At 46.6% G+C, this 22,338-nt stretch overlaps 1 protein-coding gene across 1 annotated transcript in view; it reads left to right on the top strand.

Annotated features, from left to right (window-relative positions):
* The window catches only part of LOC106991797 (small ribosomal subunit protein eS6-like), a 30,036-nt gene extending 12,293 nt beyond the window's left edge, over positions 1–17,743 (top strand). The window contains exons 2-4 of the mRNA XM_027958597.2: positions 5,555–5,637; positions 6,065–6,144; positions 16,980–17,743. Of these exons, the coding sequence (XP_027814398.1) occupies positions 5,555–5,637; positions 6,065–6,144; positions 16,980–17,704 (888 nt within the window). The 3' untranslated portion in view covers positions 17,705–17,743. The remainder of the gene's footprint in view (positions 1–5,554; positions 5,638–6,064; positions 6,145–16,979) is intronic.
* The last annotated feature ends 4,595 nt before the right edge of the window (positions 17,744–22,338 follow it).

Below are 22,338 nucleotides of genomic sequence, written 5' to 3'. Positions count from 1 at the left end.
TCCCCTTTTCCTCCTGCCCCCAATCCCTCCCTGAGTCAAAGTCTTTTCCAATGAGTCAACTCTTCGCATCAGGTGGCCAAAGTACTGGAGTTTCAGCTTTAGTATCATTCCTTCCAAAGAAATCCCAGGGTTGATCTCCTTCAGAATGGACTGGTTGGATCTCCTTGCAGTCCAAGGGACTCTCAAGAGTCTTCTCCAACACCACAGTTCAAAAGCATCAATTCTTCGGTGCTCAGCCTTCTTCACAGTCCGACTCTCATATCCATACATGACTACTGGAAAAACCATAGCCTTGACTAGATGCGCCTTAGTCAGCAAAGTAATGCCTCTGCTTTTGAATATGCTATCTAGGGTTGGTCATAACTTTTCTTCCAAGGAGTAAGCGTCTTTTAATTTCATGGCTGCAGTCACCATCTGCAGTGATTTTGGAACAGTCCTGAATATTCATTGGAAGAACTGATGCTGAAGCTGAAGTTCCAATACTTTGGCCACCTAATGAGAAGAACTGACTCACTGGGAAAGACCCTGATCCTGGGAAAGTTGGAAGGCAGGAGAAGAAGGGACGACAGAGGATGAGGTGGTTGGATGGCATCACCAACTCAATGGACATGAGTTTGAATAAGCTCAGGCAGTCAGTGATGGACAGGGAAGCCTGGCATGCTGCAGTCCATGGGGTCGCAAAGAGTCAGACATGACTGAGCATATAACATAATATATACATTTTAGAAAACTTAATGAATTTTTGCTTAGCTAAAAAGCTTATGGCATTTTGGTTCCACTTGTTTGACTAGTTTGACTAAATACAAATAGAATATTAGATTTCTAATTTATATTCACTCAAAACTTTGATATAGTTCCCTTTCTTCTGGCATCTAGTATTACTGCTAAAAGCAAAGAAAGCTTATCATTTTAGTGATTTTAAAAAAAATTGAATGAGGTTTGAAACTTCTAATCCAATTCTGAGAATATAAAGGGAAAAAAAAAAAACAAGAGGAAGAGACATAAACTGACATTTACAATATGCCTGTTCTAGACTGGGGGAGGCGCCTAACCCAGATAGGAAAGAGGCTGGGGAAAAAGTGTCTGAGGAGAAGATGGCTAAACTGTGTTCTGAAGCTCAGTGCTCTCCTGGAGGCGAGCTCCAGAGATGGAGGGAAGCTGCCAGGGTAAGTACAGAGAAGAGACTACACATCTTCCCAGCACCTCGAGTCTAGAACCATAAGACACAGGGGCTCCAGATAATAGGATTTATGGCACAGAATCAGAGGATTGCTTTCATGTCCACTAGAAGGCAGTGAAAGTGAAAGCCACTCAGTCGTGTCCGACTCTTGGCGACCCCATGGACTATAAAGGCCATGGAATTCTCCAGGCCACAATTCTGGAGTGGGTAGCCTTTCCCTTCTCTAGGGGATCTTCCCAACCCAGGGATCGAACCTAGGTCTCCCGCATTGCAGGCAGATTCTCTTCCAGCTGAGCCACCAGGGAAGCCCAAGAATCCTGGAGTGGGTAGCCTCTCCCTTCTCCAGCGGATCTTCCTGAGCCAGAAATCAAACCAGGACCTCCTGCACTGCAGGTGGATTCTTTACCACCTGAGCTATGCGAGAAGCCCCGCCATGCCCCTAGGCAGCATTTGCAGGAACTGCAGCTCAATCCTGGGGCAATAATATAACAGAGGCTTGTGAGCTGGGAAGCCACGGTTCAACCGGTGACTTCAGGTACGGGTTTTATCACTCATCTGGTTAGCAACGCCTCCAGTCCTATGCCCCAGTCTGCACTTTCCACTTAATGAATAAAAAGAATGTGGATTCTTCCCTGGCTTAAGAGGATCGTTTGGCTTGGCTGATTGCTTGGGTTTTGAACGGAGGAGAGAGGATCATCAGATTTTAGAACTTGCATCAGAGTGCGTGTTCAGGTCTAAGAAAAGCACTTCGCTTGTCTGGTTAAACAAGTTAAGCTGGTTGCACATGTTATATAATTGCACTGAAACAGGCCAAAATTGGCTAGATGTTGGCACTCTTTGAAGAAAAAACTAAGCATTATAAAGGTGGGTAAAAGCAAAGATCTGCGCTGGGTTAGAGAGGTTCATAAACTGGGGATTCCAAGAGAAGTGATGAAGAAATTAATTCTTCAAACAAAGGTCTTCCAAACACGCTGTCTTATAAAGCCAAGGGTGATGGTATATCTTGAAGGATTACAAAGAGAGTGCATTCTAGAAGGAAGTATTCCATTGGGGATCAAGGGGGACCATCTGTCTTTGAAAACTGATAGGTTAATGACTTAGGTGTAGAAAGGGACCAGAGTCCTTTGTTCAGCCAGACAGAATCAAGAGGCTATCTTGACCTTTATTTCTTTTTTTATTTTTCTTTCCCCTCAAACTAGCCCAGCTATACCCCATAGTTAATCTTAGAGTCCACTCCAAATTCACAGACTCAGAACCCCAAATCAGATTGTACCTCCATCTGCCACTAGTTAAAATATTTTTCTTAACATTTTCTTTTTTTAAAAGTGTTCTTGAACAATGATTCTCTTCCAGACATGATACTTAGAAAGCAGCATCTTTACGACTTCAGTTCTGATGAAGCAGAAGCCCAAGCGTTACGTTTCCCTTCAAAATGAAGAGGCAAAAATTAACTGGGAGAAAACGAAGGCTGTGTTTTCTTAAACAGTATTCAAAATGCAACTCTAAGAATCCAACATGTCTGGGTTATCTTGCCCGTCCCCAGCATGGATCTTGCAAAGAAGACAGATGGAAAAGTCTCCTGGGTTTCAGGGACATCCATTTTAAGGGGATTTTACGAAACCGTAAAGTCCAAATCTGCTGACACGCCAAGCGTCATCTCGGAAGGGAGATTCAGAGCCAACAGCGGCCCACGAAACAGCCCCACTCTGCATTCCTGTCGTGTGGTTGGGATGTTTCCTAGGACCTGTTCGTGATGCTCAGCGTCAGTGATGAAGTATTCTGTGGGGGAATCCCAGCTTCACACAGTGGAAACAAAATAAAGGATTCTATCTTTAAAACGCTGGTTTCTGTGGGTTTTTTCTTTTTTAACATCAAAGGAAGAAAACATCAATTATCCAAGGAAGTGAACTGGAAGCTACAGCTTCACAGCTTCCAGGAGCCCAAGCTGTCTCCAAAAGACAAGTCCACCTTGTTTCTCTCCAGCAAAGCAGTGACTGTCCTTCCATTGCCATCACACCCAACACACCAGCTTCATTACCCAGAGAATGAGCAGAACCATGAGCCCTGGGCACAGGACCTTCCCAAGGCAGCCGGCCCCATGGGCCCTGGGTAAGCTCTCCACAGGGACACTAGGAAAAGAATCCTCCATGCAAAACTGCTTCATCAGTCTCACTCATACAAATGAGAAAGAAAAAAGTGGAAAGACCTGAGACCTATTTCCCCCCGAGTGCGCTAAGAAAGGTATTCCACTAAAAAGGGTATTTCTGGGTTCCCGTCTACAGGTGACTCTCAGAGCGAGCAGCCAGGGAATGCGAACACACGGGTGTCGGGAGCTGGTTTTGTTTGGTGACTGCGCCACGTCTCTTCTGCCTGGGCTGAGTGTAACCTGCAGCCGCCTTGGTGATGGGCTAACACGTGAATCCAGGAAGCCCTCTGTCGGGACAACGGGGACCAGTAAACGACATTCAGAGGGACCTCATTTTAGGGAAGCAGTCAAAGGCCTCCATATCCATCTTTCTGGTCTAAAATATTTTCCTTAGAATGGCTCAGCGTAGTGGACCAGTCTGGTTGTGGGGAGCCTCTTTCTCAGTCAGTTGGCAGGGAAGACCCCAGGACCCTGAAGAATAAGGTGGGGCCTCTGATAGGGACCCTCACCAAAGAGTGCTCGGCACTGAACGTCTGACCACCCCCAGCTTGCTGGGGTCAGGAGAAGGGACTGTACCTTCCAAATTCAAGGGCAGTGGAACAGAGTTGGGGGTGGTCTGGGGGGTGTCTCTGTCACAAGGAGCAGCAATGGTCGCCACAGGACTGAAACACGGCAAGGGAGGGGCCCCTGTTCCTGGGCGGGTCTGACTGTGGACAGCTCAGCAGTATTGACGAGAGGCAGGCTTGGGTCCACCTTTTACTTTGTCAACTCAGCCTTGATGATAGTTCAGAGGAAACGGGAATTGAAACTGAAATACTCTCTGTTGTTCACCTTCATGGAAAGGAAGGGAGTTACCATTCCTTCCTTCCTCTTAAAACAATCTGAAACAGAGGAAAAAAGCAGCCCCTGGACCAGAGATGGGGCTGAAAAGGATTCAGTGAGGTTGGACTGTGTGAGGAGAGGATTCTAAGTGCTTTCAAATACATGCAACTCTGTTAAAGAACTTCATTAAGACCTCACGATGGAAGAGTGAAAAGGCAAGCCCCAGGCCAGAAGACAGGTGCAATAGATAAGTCCAACAAAAGCCTTAAAAACGAGAGTATATCCCAAAACGCCTTCCAATTGGTAAGGAAAGATTATCAGGTTTTAAAAGATGAACATAAGACTTGAAGCAGCGCTTTATAAGGTATACACATGACCAGCAAGCATATGAAAAGTTATTCAGCATCACAACCTAGGGTGAAGGTGAAGTTGCTCAGTTGTGTCTGACTCTTTGCGACCCCATGGACTGTAGCCTACCAGGCTCCTCCGTCCAGGGGATTCTCCAAGTAAGAATACTGGAGTGGGTTGCCATTTCCTTCTCCAGGGGACCTTCCCGACCCAGGGATCAAACCCAGGTCTCCCGCATTGGAGGCAGATGCTTTAACCTCTGAGCCACCAGGGAATACTCACAACCTAGACAGCATATTAAAAAGCAGAGATATTACTTTGCCAACAAAGGTCCATCTAGTCAAGGCTATGGTTTTCCAGTAGTCATGTATGGATGTGAGATTTGGACTACAGGAAAAGCTGAGCACCGAAGAATTGATGCTTTCGAAATGTGGTGTTAGGGAAGACTCTTGAGAATCCCTTGGACTGCAAGGAGATCCAACCAGTCCATCCTAAAGGAAATCAGTCCTGAATATTCATTGGAAGGACTGATGCTGAATCTGAAGCTCCAATACTTTGGCCACATGATGCGAAGAACTGACTCATTGGAAAAGACCCTGATGCTGGGAAAAACGGAAAGCAGGAGGAGAAGGGGACAACAGAGGATGAGATGGTTGGATGGCATCACCAACTCAATGGATCACCGACACGATGGACATGAGTTTGAGCAAGCTCTGGCAGTTGGTGATGGACAGGGAGGCCTGGCGTGCTGCAGTCCATGGGGTTGCAAAGAGTCAGACATGACTGAACGACTGAACTGAACTCTTGACAGAAATCCAAGTGAAACCATGACTGAGACATTATCAAATACTCCTTCATGCATGCATGCACCCACACACATACACACACACACACACACACAAGTCTATGATAACAGTGTTAAATGGGCTGCAACCACTTGAATCCAGTGTCACTGAGACTGTCCGTCATGCATACCTTTCCCCTCCAACCTCGTACTTGGGATGTGGAGGTGAAGCATGGAGACAAACCTGGGCCATCTCCCCTCCCCCTCTTCTCAGGTTTCAGCTGATGAGATCTGCGAATTCTCTCCCTTACGGCGGCCGGTCCGCACCAGAGCATCTCAGGTCGAGGAGCGCAGAGCGTGAGCGCTCGGTTCCTTCAGTCCTCTCTGACTCTTTGTGACCCCGTGGACTGCAGCCCACCAGGCTCCTCTGTCCATGGGATTTCCCAGGCAAGAATCCTGGAGTGGGGTGCCATCTCCTCCTCCAGGGGGTCTTCCCCACTCAGGGACCGAAGCCATGCCTCCTATGGAAGCTGCAATGGCGGGTGGCTTCCTTACCGCTGAGCCACCTGGGAACCCGCACTCAAGTACAAAGCTTCTTAGACATGCAGACCCCTGGCCCGGGCCCCAAAGACTCTGGTTTATTCAGTGGGGAAGGAACTCAGGTCTGTAGTTTTACCAAGAACTCCAGAAAGTTCTGATGGCCCACACAGCAAAAAAACACAAGCTTAGACACCGACACTTCTGGCCTTGGACAGGACTCTGAATGCTAACTGGGTATTTCCAGGCAGGCTGACATGGTTTGCCCTCTCATTAAGGAGAGAAACCAGTTCCAGATGGCACCCCCCTCAAAGTATGAGATCTCTGGTGAGTTCTTCAAGAGAGGACTATTCTGAAAACACCTGGATTAAGTGGTGTTTAATTCACTGGTGTTTAAACGGATCCCCTAGGATCTTTCTTTTTTGGGGCATGTGGCATGTGGGATCTTAGTTCCCTGACCAGGTTCTCGTTCTTAACAGCTGGACCACCGGGGAAGGTGGCTCAGACAGTAAAGAATCTGCCTGCAAGGCAGGAGATGGGGGTTTGATCCCTGGGTCGGGAAGATCCCCTGGAGAAGGGAATGGCAACCCCACTCCACTACTCTTACCTGGGAAATCCCATGGACAGAGGAGCCTGGTGGGCTACAGTCCATGGGGTCACAAAGAGTCAGGCACGACTGAGTGACTCACACTTTTACTTTAGGATCCATTAGATTCCACCTTTCTCTGGAAACCAAGAAGCATGTGGGATCCTTAATTCATCTGAGAAAACAGCCGCTGTGGCATAGATTTCACTTCTGAGGTCATGTGCTACTTACCACTGGGAAAATGAGGAAGCTCTGGGAAGTGCAGTGAGAGATTTTCTTTTCTTTTGTTTGTTTAAAGTTTTTGCTTCTTAAAAAATTATTTCTCATTGATGTATAATTGATTTACAACATTGCATTAATTTCTGCTGCACAGCAAAGTGACTCAGTTATACATTCTTTTCATTACGGTTCATCTCAGGATATTTAAATTACGGTTCATCTCAGGATATTTAATATGCAAACTATTGCATACAGAACGGATAGACAATAAGGCCCTCCGGTACAGCACAGGGACTAGATTCAATATTCTGAGAGATTTTCTTCTAGGGAAATGATATTCGGGGAAATGTTTGCCAGTTTCTCTCTAGAGAGAGGTCTTAAGGCCATGACACAGACTGATAAGAAACTGGAAACTCCAAGTCAAAACTGGCACCTTGCCCCCGATTTGCATCAGTAAGCTGAGAAGGAGTTGTCAGATTCAGCTTTCTCCTTGTGTTCAATTATTTTATCAGATAAACGGTGTTCTCTGGGGAAAATAAATAAAAATGAGGGACATCCATCAGTTCACATGTTAAGTTTCTTTTAAATGTTGATACGCACACACACATATATATATAAAACATTTATTTATACATATATATAATGTACATGTATATATATAATGTATATATATAACATGTATAACGTATATGTATATATATAATGTATATATATATAACATGTATTTATGTATGTATTTATACCTGGTGGCTTAGATGGTAAAGTGTCTGCTTGCAATGCAGGAAACCTGGGTTCGATTCCTGGGTTGGGAAGATCCCCTGGAGAAGGAAATGGCAATCCACTCCAGCACTCTTACCTGGAAAATCCCACGGACAGAGGAGCCTGATAGGCTACACCCCATGGGGTCGCAAAGAGTTGGACACGACTGAGCGACTTCACTTATTTATATTTTAGGGACTTCCCAGGTGGCTCAGTGGTAGAGGACCCACCTGCCATTGCAGGAAACATAGGAGACACGCGTTCGATCCCTGAGTCGGGAAGATCCCCTGGAAAAGGAAATGGCAACCCACTCCAGTATTCTTGATGGGGAAGCCTCGTGGACAGAGGAGCCTGGAGGGCTACAGTCCATGGGGTTGCAAAGAGGTGGGCATGACTGAGCACAGCACACCTTTATATACATAGAGAGAGAGAGAGAGACGCAAGAAACAGAGAGAGCCAGAGAGGTAGGGACGGAGAGGAGAAGCCCTGCCAAGTCCTGGCAGCAGGGGGGTATGCGTGTGCCATGAAGCACGACTCCTGATGGGACCGTTCAAACTAGGCACTCCCGTAAGGTACCTGGGTTGCAGAGTAAAACCAAGAAACCAAAGACAGATACATAAATAAATACATAAATAAACAAACCCCTTGCAAACACACGGATGCATGTCACGTCCAAGCATGTGGCCATCCAGGAACTTTAGTTTAGCCCCTCTGACTGGAATGTAACAAATGGCTTTTTTGTTTTGCTTTGTCGTGTCTTTCTTCCTAATGCAGACAAGAAACATATTCTTGAAAAGCAGCTATTAATGGATAGTGACAAGTGGTTTCCTGTGGTCTAAGAAAAAGCCATCAATTACTGCCTTCTGCACTCTTAAATTCCAGGGGCAGAGGAAGCTCAATAATGCGGCACTGGCTTCATGGTTATTGACTGAAGAAAAGGAATCGTAAGATAAAACTTTTTTTTCCATTTTAAATGAAGCTATGAATAATTTTTAAACTTGAATAGTACAAAATTTCAGGGAATCTCCAAGCTCCCACTTGGCTCCCTATATTCCTGTGGACAAAACTGAATGACAGAAATGATAGAACGAGGGTCAAGTGTGGACTTTCCCAGGAGAAGGTCAGTAACCCAGCTCCTTGGAGACCCTTGCTTCCCTGGTGGCTCAGCTGGTAAAGAATCCGCCTGCAATGAGGGGAGACCTGGGTTCGATCCCTGGATTGGGAAGATCCCCTGGAGAAGGGGAAGGCTTCCCACTCCAGTATTCTGGCCTGGAGAATTCCATGGGCTGTATAGGCCCTGGGGTCACAAAGAGTCGGACACGACTGAGTGACTTGTTTTAGTTTTCAGGGTGGAGACCCTGGATCGGGCACTTGCACTCCATACCCGACCTCCGGCTCCGTTCCTGCTCTGGAGGCCTCCTGAAGATCCTTTCTGCGGTCCAGACTCTGATTTCATGCAGACAGGGCAGAACCCAGGGGCTACAGTGAGCATCTTGGAGAGAAAGAGCTGGAATTTTAGAAAGTAACATTCAGAGACGGGCATTTAATTCTTCCCCTTCTTTCTTCCCATCACCACTGCTTCCATCGTCAGCTCCCAGGACTTTAGGCCCAACCTCCCACCTCTGTCTACACCTGCCTCTGGGTCTTCTCACAGCCCAAAGCTATCAATAACTGTAACAGCATCAAACATGGCCCCTCGCTGGGAATTTTAACCGTCGCAGGGGAAAGCAAAGGCATTTCTATCTTTGGAATTTAAAGAGAAGGGAGAAGGGCAGAGGGGAGAAGGCTTGCAGGGGAGAGTGAAAAGCTGCAAGGAAGCCGCCAAAGCGGAGGAGAGCGAGCGGGTGTCCACGTGGCTGCAGCTGCTCCCGTTTCCTGTTCAGAAGGAGCCGGGCCTCCCCCTCCAGGGATGTGCTCCCAGGCGCTTCCTGGAGGAGCACTTGCCCACGCGGTCACAGCCTTCACTCTCCACCCTGGAGACTCCAGTTTCATCTTTGTCTTGGCACTATCACCGCCTGAAATTGCGTCTCGTCTTTATTTCCTTGTTTCTTATCTGTCTCCCTCACTGTCTATGAGGTAGCGTGTTTTGCTGGTGTACTGCCGACTCCCCAATGGCTGCACAAGTACCTGGGTGTGGCGTTCAGTAAATACTCACTGAGTTCATGAGTAAATGATGGAGCAGGTGGCTGGGTGGAGTCTGGTTTCTGCAAGCCACCTGCCTCAATACCAGCTCCCAGGGAAGCACCTGCTGGGCCCAGAGCCCTGGAGCTGGGATAAGCCATGGATCTGGTGTGCCCAGGGCTGTGGGGCTTCTTGGGAGGCACGACCTTCAGTGCCACAGCTGAGAAAGCCCTAAGCAAACTGGGATACGTTGGTCAGTCTAACTAGAGACTCCTAAAAGCCAGAGCTTACGTGAAAGAGGCATGAGGTCAGCGTTTACCCTTTCAAGGGCACCTCCGACTGGCTTGTTCCATGACGGAAGGTCATTGCTCCTTTCAAGGTCTGTGATGCTCACCTCTTTCCTGGTGGTTTTCAGTCATCACTTCTGTTTTCACTGGCGCTGTGATGCTGCTAATCCTGAATAACCTCTAGCTAATATTCTTCCCCCACACCCACCACCCGCACCTCAACTGTACTTTCAGAAATTAACCCTCCCCAAAGTTGTTGTTGTTCAGTCGCTAAGTCTCGTCTGACTCTTTGCCACACCGTGGACTGCAGCACCCCAGGCTTCCCTGTCCTTCACTATCTCCCAGAGTTTGCTCAAATTCATGTCCCTTTAGTCAGTGATGCTGTCTAACCATCTCAGCCTCTGCTGCCCCCTTCTCCTCCTGCCTTCAGTCTCTCCCAGCATCAGGATCTTTTCCAGTGAGTCGGCTCTTTGCATCAGGGGGCCAAAGTATTGGAGCTTCAGCTTCAGAATCAGTCCTTCCAATGAGTGTTCAGGGTTGATTTCCTTTAGAACTGACTGGTTTGATCTCCTTACAGAGAAGAGAAAGACACTAATTTCCACTGGGACTCTGACAGGAGGGGGGAAAAGGAAAGTATAAAAAATAAGCATTATGAGGAATCACTAATATGCAGAGAAAATGAATACCTATAAGCCTCAGTTTTCCATCTAAGAAACTGAGGCCACCTCTCAGGGCCGTTATAAGAAGCAACTACGAATGTTTGCTTAAGGCTGTCTGTTAGTACATCAAGAGCACTCAGCAAGTTTTTGCCTTGTCATTTTAGGCACTGCTCTTCATAACAGGACCAACCAGGAGGAGGGGGATTTAAACTTCAACCATACACCAATCACTGTTGCCTTATTATTGTACATTAGGGCTTTGAGTAATACCGTTAACAATCTCTATGTTTTCAGATTTAGTGGTTAAGCCTGATGTCTGTTTGGGGATAGGTGAAGTGAAGGGTCTTCCCAGGGGACACTAGTGGGAAAGAATCTGCTTGTCAAGGCAAGAGATGCTAGAAATTGAGGTTCAGTCCCTGGGTCAGGAAGATCCCCTGGAGGAGGGCATGGCAACTCACTCCAGTGTTCTTGCCTGGAAAATCCCATGGGCAGGGGAGCCTGGCGGGCTCCAGTCCATGGGGTCGCGAATGAGTTGGACAAGGCTGAGTGAGTAAACAACCAGGAAAAAGAAACTGGTGGTTATCTCTGCATATCTTTGTAGATACGCAGGAACCACTCCACACACACATACCTGCACGGGAGGGATAAGGCCCACCTCCTTTTGGTACTAGGCTGCTGAAATATACAAGAAATCAATCGGCAACAAAATGGAAACAGTTTTGAACTCAAGATAAATGTTCTCCTTTTACGGATTTAATGGAGTGTGACCTATCTGCAGACCTTGCATGAAAAGGCACCACCAAGAGCATCCCCAGGGGCTGCAGAAGCAAGCAGTCTGCACACTAAGAGCGAGATTTCTTTTCTCATTAAAAGAAAAAAGGTATATTTAGATTTACAGTACCAAGTGAAGTGCCAGCAAGGAAATGAGAATCCCTGGATGAAATAAGACAATTTAGGAAAGACAGAGGGTGGGCAGAGCACTCAGCTTATTCCAAAACATGAGAACACACACACACACAAACACACACATGTGCACACACATGCACACACATGCACATACACACAAATACACGCACACGCACACACACATACACACAAACCCACACACATATACACACAAACACACATGCACACACACACACATGCACGCATATACACATACACACATATACACACGCACATACATACACACACGCACACACATACATATACAAACATGGAAATGCTGTGCATATAACTTTCTAAGAAAATTGGGAACAAAGAAGGAATATTCAGGAAAACAATGAGCACTTAGTTTCTAAGAGCAGGACCAAAATTAAATCACTTCGAAGTGTATTAAATAGAGTGCGTGCATGCATCAGTTCAGTGCAGTCGCTCAGTTGTGTCCAACTCTGCAACCCCATGGATCACAGCACGCCAGGCCTCCCTGTCCATCACCAACTCCCAGAGTTCACTCAGACTCACGTCCATCAAGTCCGTGATGCCATCCAGCCATCTCATCCTCGGTCATCCCTTTCTCCTCTTGCCCCCAATCCCTCCCAGAGTCAAAGTCTTTTCCAATGAGTCAACTCTTCGCATCAGGTGGCCAAAGTACTGGAGTTTCAGCTTTAGCATCATTCCTTCCAAAGAAATCGCAGGGCTGATCTCCTTCAGAATGGACTGGTTGGATCTCCTTGCAGTTCAAGGGACTCTCAAGAGTCTTCTCCAACACCACACTTTAAAAGCATCAATTCTTCAGTGCTCAGCTTTCTTCACAGCCAACTCTCACATCCATACATGACCACAGGAAAAACCATAGCCTTGACTAGACAGACCTTTGTTGGCAAAGTAATGTCTCTGCTTTTCAATATGCTATCTAGGTTGGTCATAACTTTTCTTTCAAGGAGCAAGCATCTTTTAATTTCATGGCTGCAGTCACCATCTGCAGTGATTCTGGAGCCCCCAAAAATAAAGTCTGACACTGTTTCCCCATCTATTTCCCATGAAGTGATGGGACCAGATGCCATGATCTTTGTTTTCTGAATGTTGAGCTTTAAGCCAACTTTTTCACTCTCCTCTTTCACTTTCATCAAAAGGCTTTTTAGTTCCTCTTCACTTTTTGCCATAAGGGTGGTGTCATCCGCATATCTGAGGTTATTGATATTTCTCCCAGCAATCTTAATTTCAGCTTGTGCTTCTTCCAGCCCAGCGTTTCTCATGATGTACTCTGCATCTAAGTTAAATAAGCAGGGTGACAATATACAGCCTTGACGTACTCCTTTTCCTATTTGGAACCAGTCTGTTGTTCCATGTCCATTTCTAACTGTTGCTTCCTGACCTGCATACAGATTTCTCAAGAGGCAGGTTAGGTGGTCTGGTATTCCCATCTCTTTCAGAATTTTCCACAGTTTATTGTGATCCACACAGTCAGAGGCTTTGGCATAGTCAATAAAGCAGAAATAGATGTTTTTCTGGAATTCTCTCTTTTTCCATGATCCAGCAGATGTTGGCAATTTGATCTCTGGTTCCTCTGCCTTTTCTAAAACCAGCTTGAACATCTGGAAGTTCACGGTTCACGTATTGCTGAAGACTGGCTTGGAGAATTTTGAGCATTACTTTACTAGTGTGTGAGAGAACAGTGTGTGTGCATAGTCGGGTCCAATTCTTTGCAACCCCATGGACTGTAGCCCACCAGGCTCCTCTGTCCATGGGATTCTCCAGGCAAAAATACTGCAGTGGGTTGCCATTTCCTCCTCCAGGGAATCTTCCCAACCCAGGGATTGAACCCGCGTCTCTTGCATTGGCAAGCAGATTCTTTACCACTGTGCCACCTGGAAAGCCTTGTATTAAATAGGATTTCCCCAAAATTCATGTCTACTCAGAACCCCAGAACGTGTCCTTATTTGGAAAGGGGGTCTTTGCAGATGTAGTCAGTTCAGCATCCCAAGATGAAATCTTCCTGGATTTAGGTACCCATACAGGAGAAAGGAGAGGGAGGTTCAGACAGGGGGACACATAGAGACACGCGCTGACACACAGCCGTGGGAAGGTGAAAGCAAGATCGGAGCAGCTTCCAGGGAACAGGGAACTGCAAACCTCTGGGAGAAAAGTAGTGAAAGTGTTAGTCACGCCTCCACGTCTGAGTCTTCGCCACCCCATGGACCACACCCGCCCGTGTGGCCCTGTCAACAACACCTTGTTCTCAGATTTCTAGCCTCTGGACTTGTGAGGAAACATTCCCTTTGTTGTAAGCCACCCAGTTTGTAGCAGTTTGTTACAGCAGTTCCCGGAATCTGATACACATGCTCATGTTCTTTACCTAGTTTATACAGCAGGAGCTCAATAAGTACTGCTTGCTGAACAAATCATCTCGATAAATCTGCTCAGCACCACGATACACACACTGTGGTCTTGTCTCAAAGTGAAGACCCAGCACTTCGCGCTTCCTGTTTTAAATTTTGCAGCTGGGGCGTTTCACGTAGAATGAGCACGGAACTGAGAATCCAAACAGTCAGGCTGAGATTGACGCGCCTGCTAATCAGGCCTGGCACTCTGTTTCTAAATGGCTCATTCCCGCAGAAGTCACTGAATAATTACCCCCAACAGGAGACGGGTACCCAACACCACAGGGACGCGTGTGTTACCCTCATCTGTGTCAAGCAGGACCCTGTTAGGGCACGCCATGACTGATCTTGGCCATGGTGTGTGCGCAACCGCAAGCCTTGGGTCATCCATCCATCCACCCAGGGTAGAACCTAACAGCTTGGGACCCGTTCACTGTTCTGTGTCAGAGTGGGGGAGGGCTGCCTGCACAAGGGAGACGGGGGTCTGCAGGGGGTCTCTATTTCCTGAGGGGCTGGAGAGGGGCAAGGAGGAAGAGGAAGCGTGTGTCACAACACCCAGGGCAAACTGTCCCCTGGAAGGAGTCGGTTAGCCTCGCTGTGCTTCGGGCCCCTGCACGGGGAAGGGTCGGGATATTTTTCATCCCGTGTGTTGAGTGAAATCGCGGAGGTTCCTCTCTTCTGTGTTTACTGCCGGTGATTCTGTGGACTCTGCATCCGGGCTGCTCGTCCTGCCTCCTTTCCGACATCACGCTATTTGCTTCATCGCTCTACAAGTCTGATTTGGGCACAGTTGTAGCTGATTCTTCTTCTCCACTTACCGCTCTGCTCTTGGCCCTCCTCCTGGGCTCCGGGGCATCTCCACCCGTGGGCTGCATCAGCCAAGTTGCTGGAGCTTGTGTTTACGTCGGGGGGAGGATGCAGGGTGGGAGCAGGGAGAAGGCAGCTCAGGGTACTCACCCCCTCCCCGAGGGCCCGCCAGGCCTCTTCTGGGCCACAGCTCAGTGTCTCTGCAGTCACAGTGCCTGCTCGATCACCTCTCCCGAGGCTAGGGCTCTGTGGGTCCTTCAGGCCTGGGGCTGGAAACTGCTTTCCGCTCGCATATGAGCCCCTGAGCACTAGCCACTACCTTTGGCTTCCTCAGCTCTGTACCCACATCTGTAAACAGCGCTTCCCTTACACCCCTTTTCATTTAAACCTGGAAACAGGTGCAAATATTAATCTTGCTTTCCGTATTTAATACTTTGCCTAGCTATATGCATTAAACACACACACACACAGAGCATCTGGTGTTACATGCAGAGCACAGGTTCAGAGTAAAACATCCTTAGCGCAGCAGTCACGGCAGTGATCGCTGTCTGTTTGGACCATTTAGTCTCTGTGCTCAATCCCTCAGTTGTGTCCAACTCCCTGAGACCCCATGGACTCTCGCCCACCAGGCTCCTCTGTCCATGGAATTTCCCAGGCAAGAATACTGGAGTGGGTTGCCATGTCCTTCTCCAGGGGGGTTTCCCAACCCAGGGATTGAATCTAGTTCTCTGCATCGCAGGCAGATTCTTTACCATTGTGCCACCTTGAAAGCCTTTAGTCTCTATGAGTCTCAGCTAGTTCATCTGTGAAATGAGACCGTAATAGCTACCTCGTATGGTTATGATGGAGCCGAAATGAACTAACACTGCCCGTTTTTGTGTGTCTTTCCCCATCTCTTCATTTGGCTTCACACAAACCCTCCAGACTCCACCTGGTCATCCTCTCTGCTCTGTCTGACCCTGCCTGGTTGTCTGACTTGTGCCCACAAGCTGTCCTGGGTGTGTGGCCTTCACTGACCAGTCTGTTTTGGAGGCCAGTATTTGGGACTTGACGGGGAGAGGTGGTTCCTGTCAAAGTGTTTTCCCAAGAGTTCACTCAAGCCTTACCACCTCCGCATGGATGGACATGTGATCTCCAGGGGGAGTGTCTCAGGCAGAGGGATGGATGAATGACCTGTCCACTTTCCCCGAAATTCCAGGGGCAGGGTCTCATCTCCTAGGCAGAGTCTCCGACTCCCTCACCCACCACGTCATCTCTGTTTGCCCCGCCGGTGTGAGATCCGCCTGAGAAGGTGATGACAATGATGGTTTTTGGTCTCCAGCCACCAGCCAGGGTGGGGGAGTTTGGAAGTGAGACTCTGGAGGAAGTCAGCGTGGGCACAGAACCAGCGCCCTCCACCCCCCGCCTTGCCTGCGGTGACTTGAGCGGAAACAGATCCACTTCTCAAGTTGATGAACTGGCAGCTGGACACCCAGCTGCTGGGTGTTCCCGGCCCGACTGAACACCCTGCGTGACATGTCCGTGCATGGCAGACGGAGGGGAGCACTGCTATGGAAGACCTTGTCAGTCCCCCGGCCCCCAAGGATCACGCCTCGGTGGGCACAGCAATGCACGTGAGGGTCAGATTAGACTCAGCAGAGAGGTCCTAGAGTCAGTACAAAGCTGTCACGGTAAAAGCAAGGGAAAAGTTGCAGACATCTGCAACATTTCCGAATAAAAGAGAAATTAATTCAGGAAATGTGAGCAAAGAAAACAGAAGGGGAAGAATTCTTACTGAGACTTCACTTTTAAGGTTCATTTCAGCAGAACAAAAAGGAAGGGAAACGTTAATATCTCTTTCACAAACTGTATAAACAGATGCATGAAAGGAGGTGAAAGAACGAATCCAAACCACTTTCTCACTAAAGGGTCTGTAAGGAAACGTGTGGCTTTTAACAATCCCAAAATATTCAACAAAAGGTTTAGAAAGAGTTGCTACCCTTATTTTGCTTAGAATTTAATTTTCAAATCAGATCCGTTAATTTTTTTTAAAAAAACCCGGAGTTTACAGAAAGCAGATAAAATGGTGAGTAATAAAAACTGCAATTCGTGGAACATTCGGCAAACGGCCCTCCTCCGGTCACTCTGCTCACTTTACGACTGGTCTTGACAGCTGGTCATTGGTGTTTGTATCATCACCCAGGCTGACAATTAAGAGTCAAAATGACCAGATCCCCTATGCCCTCTCAGCAGACAAATGTGAGGCTCTAGCTCATCAATAAAATCTACCCTGACTTTTTTTTTTCAGTTGTAAAAGCCAACAGACCCACTCCCCAAAATGGAGAAAAAAAAAATCACAAAGCAAATAAAATTAAAATAGTCAATAATTTCACATTTCAGAGATATTCTTTGTTAAAATCAGGGAAGTCGGCCACTGGCTGCCAGAAGCTCATTGAAGTGGACGATGAACGAAAACCTCGTACCTTCTACGAGAAGCATATGGCCACAGAAGCTGCTGCTGACACCTTGGGTGAAGAATGGAAGGGTTATGTGGTCCGAATCAGTGGCGGGAACGACAAGCAGGGTTTCCCCATGAAGCAGGGTGTCTTGACCCATGGCCGAGTTCTCCTGCTTCTGAGTAAGGGGCATTCCTGTTACAGACCAAGGAGGACTGGAGAGAGAAAGTGCAAATCTGTGCGGGGTTGCATTGTGGATGCCAATCTGAGTGTTCTCAATTTGGTCATCGTGAAAAAAGGGGAGAAGGATATTCCCGGACTCACAGTGCCTCGTCGCCTGGGTCCCAAAAGAGCTAGCAGAATCCGCAAACTTTTCAATCTCTCTAAAGAAGATGATGTCCACCAATATGTTGTGCGAAAGCCCCTAAACAAAGATGGTAAGAAACCTAGGACTAAAGCACCCAAGATTCAGCGTCTCGTGACTCCCCGAGTTCTGCAACACAAACGCCGGCGTATTGCTCTGAAGAAACAGCGTACTAAGAAAAATAAAGAAGAGGCTGCAGAATATGCTGAACTTTTGGCCAAGAGAATGAAGGAGGCCGAAGAAAAACGGCAGGAGCAGATCGCCAAGAGACGGAGGCTGTCCTCCCTGAGAGCTTCTACTTCCAAGTCTGAGTCCAGTCAAAAATGAGGTGTTCTGAGAGTGACAAATAAAGCAGACCAGACACCAGCTCTCCCTTCTTGACTTTTAATTGGTGATCAGATAGATAAATGAAGGTCCACAAACATGGAAAAGGAGGTGCTGCATAATCTAGCAGTGGAATAGGTCTGCAGGAGATCCTTGAAAGTGACAGTCCTTCAGATTCAGAACCAGACCACATATGATAGTGGAAGCCATGGCCAGAACAGAGTTCCTTTAGTGGGTGTCTCAGAATTCTTACATTGATTGATTGACTTTTCAGCAAGGCATGGGACAAGATAGAGGAAATAAATGACTTAGGACTATTAAAAAAACAACAAAAAAATAAAAATAAAAATAAAATCAGGGAAGTGCCTTTCCATATTTTTCTAGTTCATATATCAATCAAATAAAGAAGTTTTAAATATAAATTATATGTGAATATAAATAAGAAAAAATATAAATAAGTATAAAGCTCTACAATATGAACGCATTTTATTTCACGATATGGCAACCATAGTTTATTGGTCTTCTGCAGAGTCTTTTCAAAATTTTCGGTTATAAATCAAAGTGTTCTGTCTAATGTTTAAAATAAAAATTTAGTCTCCTAAATTTAACTAAAAAGGAAAGCCAAAACACTAACCAACCAAAACCCATACCTCACTGCTATTAACTTCCCATGTTATTTTAGCCCCAGGACCTTTGTACATGCCATGCTCCCCATGTGAGATGCTCCCTCCCTTCCATCCATCTTCCTACAAACCTCTGGCTTCTGGTGGAAGATGCTTAACGCCGCAGTCCCCTCAGGGAGCCAGGACTTACGCTTCACTCCCAGGAGGGAATAGCGTGGGAAGCATAATTCCAAGACTCTCTCCCTTTGTGCTCAGTGCTCCGAAGAGGTGTCAGGAAAGGCAGGGATACTGTGAGAGTATTAGGAAGCTCATCTTCCCAGTGGAAGGACTTAACACTAAAGCCTCATGCTTTCCTGTGACTTCCCTCTTGTGGAACACCCTAATCTGAATACAGAGAGTCTCACAGTATCACTCTCTCACTCACCAGATATTAATTAGGTTATCTACTAAGTGAAAACCGGGCTTCCCCAGAGGCTCAGCGGTAAAGAATCTGCTTGCAGTGTAGGAGATGGGGTTTGATCTCTGAGTCAGGAAGATTCCCTGGAGAAGGGAATGGCAACCCTCTCCAGTATTCTTGCCTGGGAAATCCCATGGACAGAGGAACCTGGTGAGCTACAGCGCATGGGGCCACAGAGTCGGACACGATTTAGCAACAAAATAACAAGTGAAAACTACGATGGAGGCCCCAAAAGAGGAAAAGAAGCAAAATATTTAGTTGTCATCCAGAGGGATCTTATCAGCTGGTTGGGAACATAAGTAGATATATTTTTAAAAGATAGCTAAAATTTCCAAATAACAAATGAGAATTGTCCAAGGCTGTATAATAGACAGGGGAAGCTGAAGTAACTTGGAGGGTGAGTGGGATGGCTAGACAAAGCTAGAAGAAGTAAAGAGAAATCTGTTTAAGGGCAGCATCTGAAGACAGAATTTAGGGGCCAGACTCTGGCCAGAGTTAAGTTCCAACGAGATCTTGAGACCCAAGCCAATCGTAAAAGGAAAGTCCCGCTCATGAAGGTGGAGCGTCTTGACTTCTATAGAGACAGTAAGGGTGCCTTTGTCAGTTAGCTATTGGCTCTCCTCTGTGGATGACATTGCTCTGGAATAGTACAAACGTGACTCCTCGCGGCCATCTGGCATTTTCTGGCTCAGAACAGCTCCTGTGCTGAAATGCAAAAACGGCAGCCTTTAAAATAGCACAGAGAAAATGGTGGCCCGTGTTTACTGACGTGTCTCTGCATATAGACTGGAGGAGGAAATGGCAATCCACTCTAGTGTTCTTGCCGGGATAATCTCGTGCACAGAGGGGCCTGGCTGGCTACAGTCCCTAAAGCCTCTGCCAATTAAGGAGATTATTCCAAAGCATCTCAACAGAGTGTTTTAGGGAGAGATGGAAGGTCTGTAGCTCTCTCAAGGAAAAGAAAGCCCGTAGAAGTGCAAGGCAAGGCGTCAAAGAGCTAACTACATCTTGAAGGGAAACAGTACCTGAAGCTCTGAATTTCCTTTCTCAAAATACCCACAGTCAAGTGTGTAAGTTCGATCCTGGTGGGAGAGCTAAGATCCCACACGCCTCAGGGCCAAAACCACAAAACAGGAAACAGAAGCAAAATTGTAAGAAACTTAGTAAAGACTTAAAAAAAGTGGTCCACCTAAAACAAATGTTTAAACTGATTTTTAAAAGAAGGAAAATGTCAACATTTGTGTAATGGATACACTGGCTTTTCCTTATATTCTGGGCTCTCCAATTCTGCCACAACCCAAAGAAGAAGGCAACAGTAACAGTGAGGGTCAGTCTCAGTTCAGTTCAGTTCAGTTCAGTCACTCAGTCGTGTCCGACTCTACGACCCCATGAATCGAAGCACGTCAGGCCTCCCTGTCCGTCACCAACCCCCGGAGTTCACTCAGATTCACGTCCATCGAGTCAGTGATGCCATCCAGCCGTCTCATCCTCTGTCATCCCCTTCTCCTCCTGCCCCTAATCCCTCCCAGCATCAGAGTCTTTTCCAATGAGTCAACTCTTCGCATGAGGTGGCCAAAGTACTGGAGTTTTAGCTTCAACATCATTCCCTCCAAAGAAATCCCAGGGCTGATCTCCTTTAGGATGGACTGGTTGGATCTCCTTGCAGTCCAAGAGACTCTCAAGAGTCTTCTCCAACACCAAGGTTCAAAAGCATCAATTCTCCAGCGCTCAGCCTTCTTCACAGTTTACCGGATCCTAATTAAAATAAAGTTTTAGGGTCAAAATTTCATTCATGGAAATTAATAAATACAGTAGAAAGTACACTTTCAAAAACTGAACATGGTAAGGTAGTCAGTGAGACCTAGGTCTTTCAGTGAGATTAATAATGAGGGTTATTTTAACTGCTTGTGAGAAATGTTTAAGAGACGGTTGGTGCCCCTGGGTTCTGTGCGCGTCTCTTTCATTTGCTTGTCTCCTTTGGATTCTGCCTTTCTCCTCCCTGCCCTCTTTCCCTTCCTCCTTCCTCCCTTCCTCATTCTGCTTTCTTTCTAAACAAGATTCTCTGCTTGTCTCTAGAATGCTCATGTTAAGCAGAGGAATGTAGATAAAAGATGAGGAGACTTTTAACCAGGAAATTCATTTTCAAAAGCGCCGTCCTGCAGTTGAGGACGTGACCGGTGTGAGACAACCGATTGGAAGTGTGCGTGTTGGCCTCGTTGCCAGAGATTCCACTAAAATGACAGTGTTGGGGCGAGGAAAGGAATAAATCTGCAGCAGTGAAGAAACTGGGAAGGAAGGTCTTTGTAGATGAAAGACTTCCACACATTTCTTGCGTATGAAAGCAGACAGAAATGCGTGAGTGGATGATGGAGAGCAGAGGAAGCCAAACCCCAAAAGTGAGTTTGGGACCCTCAGCGGAGCGACTGCCAGTTACCCTCCCAGGATGCACTGAGCGTCTAGAGGAGGGTGACAGGTCCCCCTTCCATGCAGGCTGTTACTTCCGGAAGACAGAGGAAAATAACGGAAATGAACCAGCTGAACAGGGATCTTGTTTGGACTCTTCTGAGTGTCGGCCTCCTTGTTCTGCATTTTTCAGAGATGAAGCGGAACGTCCAACCCTAGGCTGGTCGTAAACAAAAGCTACCAGTTGGTCCTGAGCACTTACATGGAGTTCCTTCTCTGCTTTCTCATTCAGGAGACCTGACCTGAAAAAAAGGACCTGAAGTGAAGTCGCTCAGTTGTGTCCGACCATTTGCGACCTGCACCAGGCTCCTCCATCCATGGGATTTCCCAGGCAAGAATACTGGAGTGGGTTGCCATTTCCTTCTCCAGGGAATATTCCCGACCCACGGATCAAACCCAGGTCTCCCACATTGATAGACAGACGCTTTACCATCTGAGCCACCAGGGGACCTGTCCAAAAGGATGTCAATTCAAATCCAGAAGAAACCAATGCTGGACAATTATCATTATGAAACTAATTCCCACTTACCAATGTGAACATACAAATATGATCACCAGATATTTGAGGGCAACACCCAGAAGGAAATTAAAAGGTCTAAACATATAAAGTCTCATGAGAACAGAACATAGTTTGAAATATTTAATGAATATATTCAAAGATATTTGAGAAGATGTCTTATTCATAAAACACAATTAGTGCGATTAGAAAGGGATCAGCTAGAGAACAGGGAAAATTCTTATAAAATAGAAATATAATACTTAAAACATGAAGTTTAATAGAAGGGATAAAATATAAAGCCCCAAAACTCCCTTAATGTTTAAAGCAAATGGCAAAGAAATAGCTAATTTGAGGAATAAGATTCATAGATGATTAGTGGCAGAAGTTGTGGAGGTCTACCAGCTAGCCAAGAGAAACTGCAGGAAAAGGGATTAGAGACTATGGACGGAGTAGGGTTTTTTGTGTTTTTTTTAAGAAACAATAGAACATTTCCTTGAACTGAAGAAAGGCAAATCGTCACATCTGATAAGTCTATCGAGTTCTGAGCAGGATGAACTTGAAAATAGCTGCATGACTAGCAGCGGATCCTCTTGAA

The sequence above is a fragment of the Ovis aries genome, chromosome 20, assembly GCF_016772045.2.
Source record: "Ovis aries strain OAR_USU_Benz2616 breed Rambouillet chromosome 20, ARS-UI_Ramb_v3.0, whole genome shotgun sequence".
NCBI lineage: Eukaryota > Metazoa > Chordata > Mammalia > Artiodactyla > Bovidae > Ovis > Ovis aries.
Note: the sequence above shows the minus strand (reverse complement) of the source record. Positions and strands in the feature narration are given on the sequence as shown.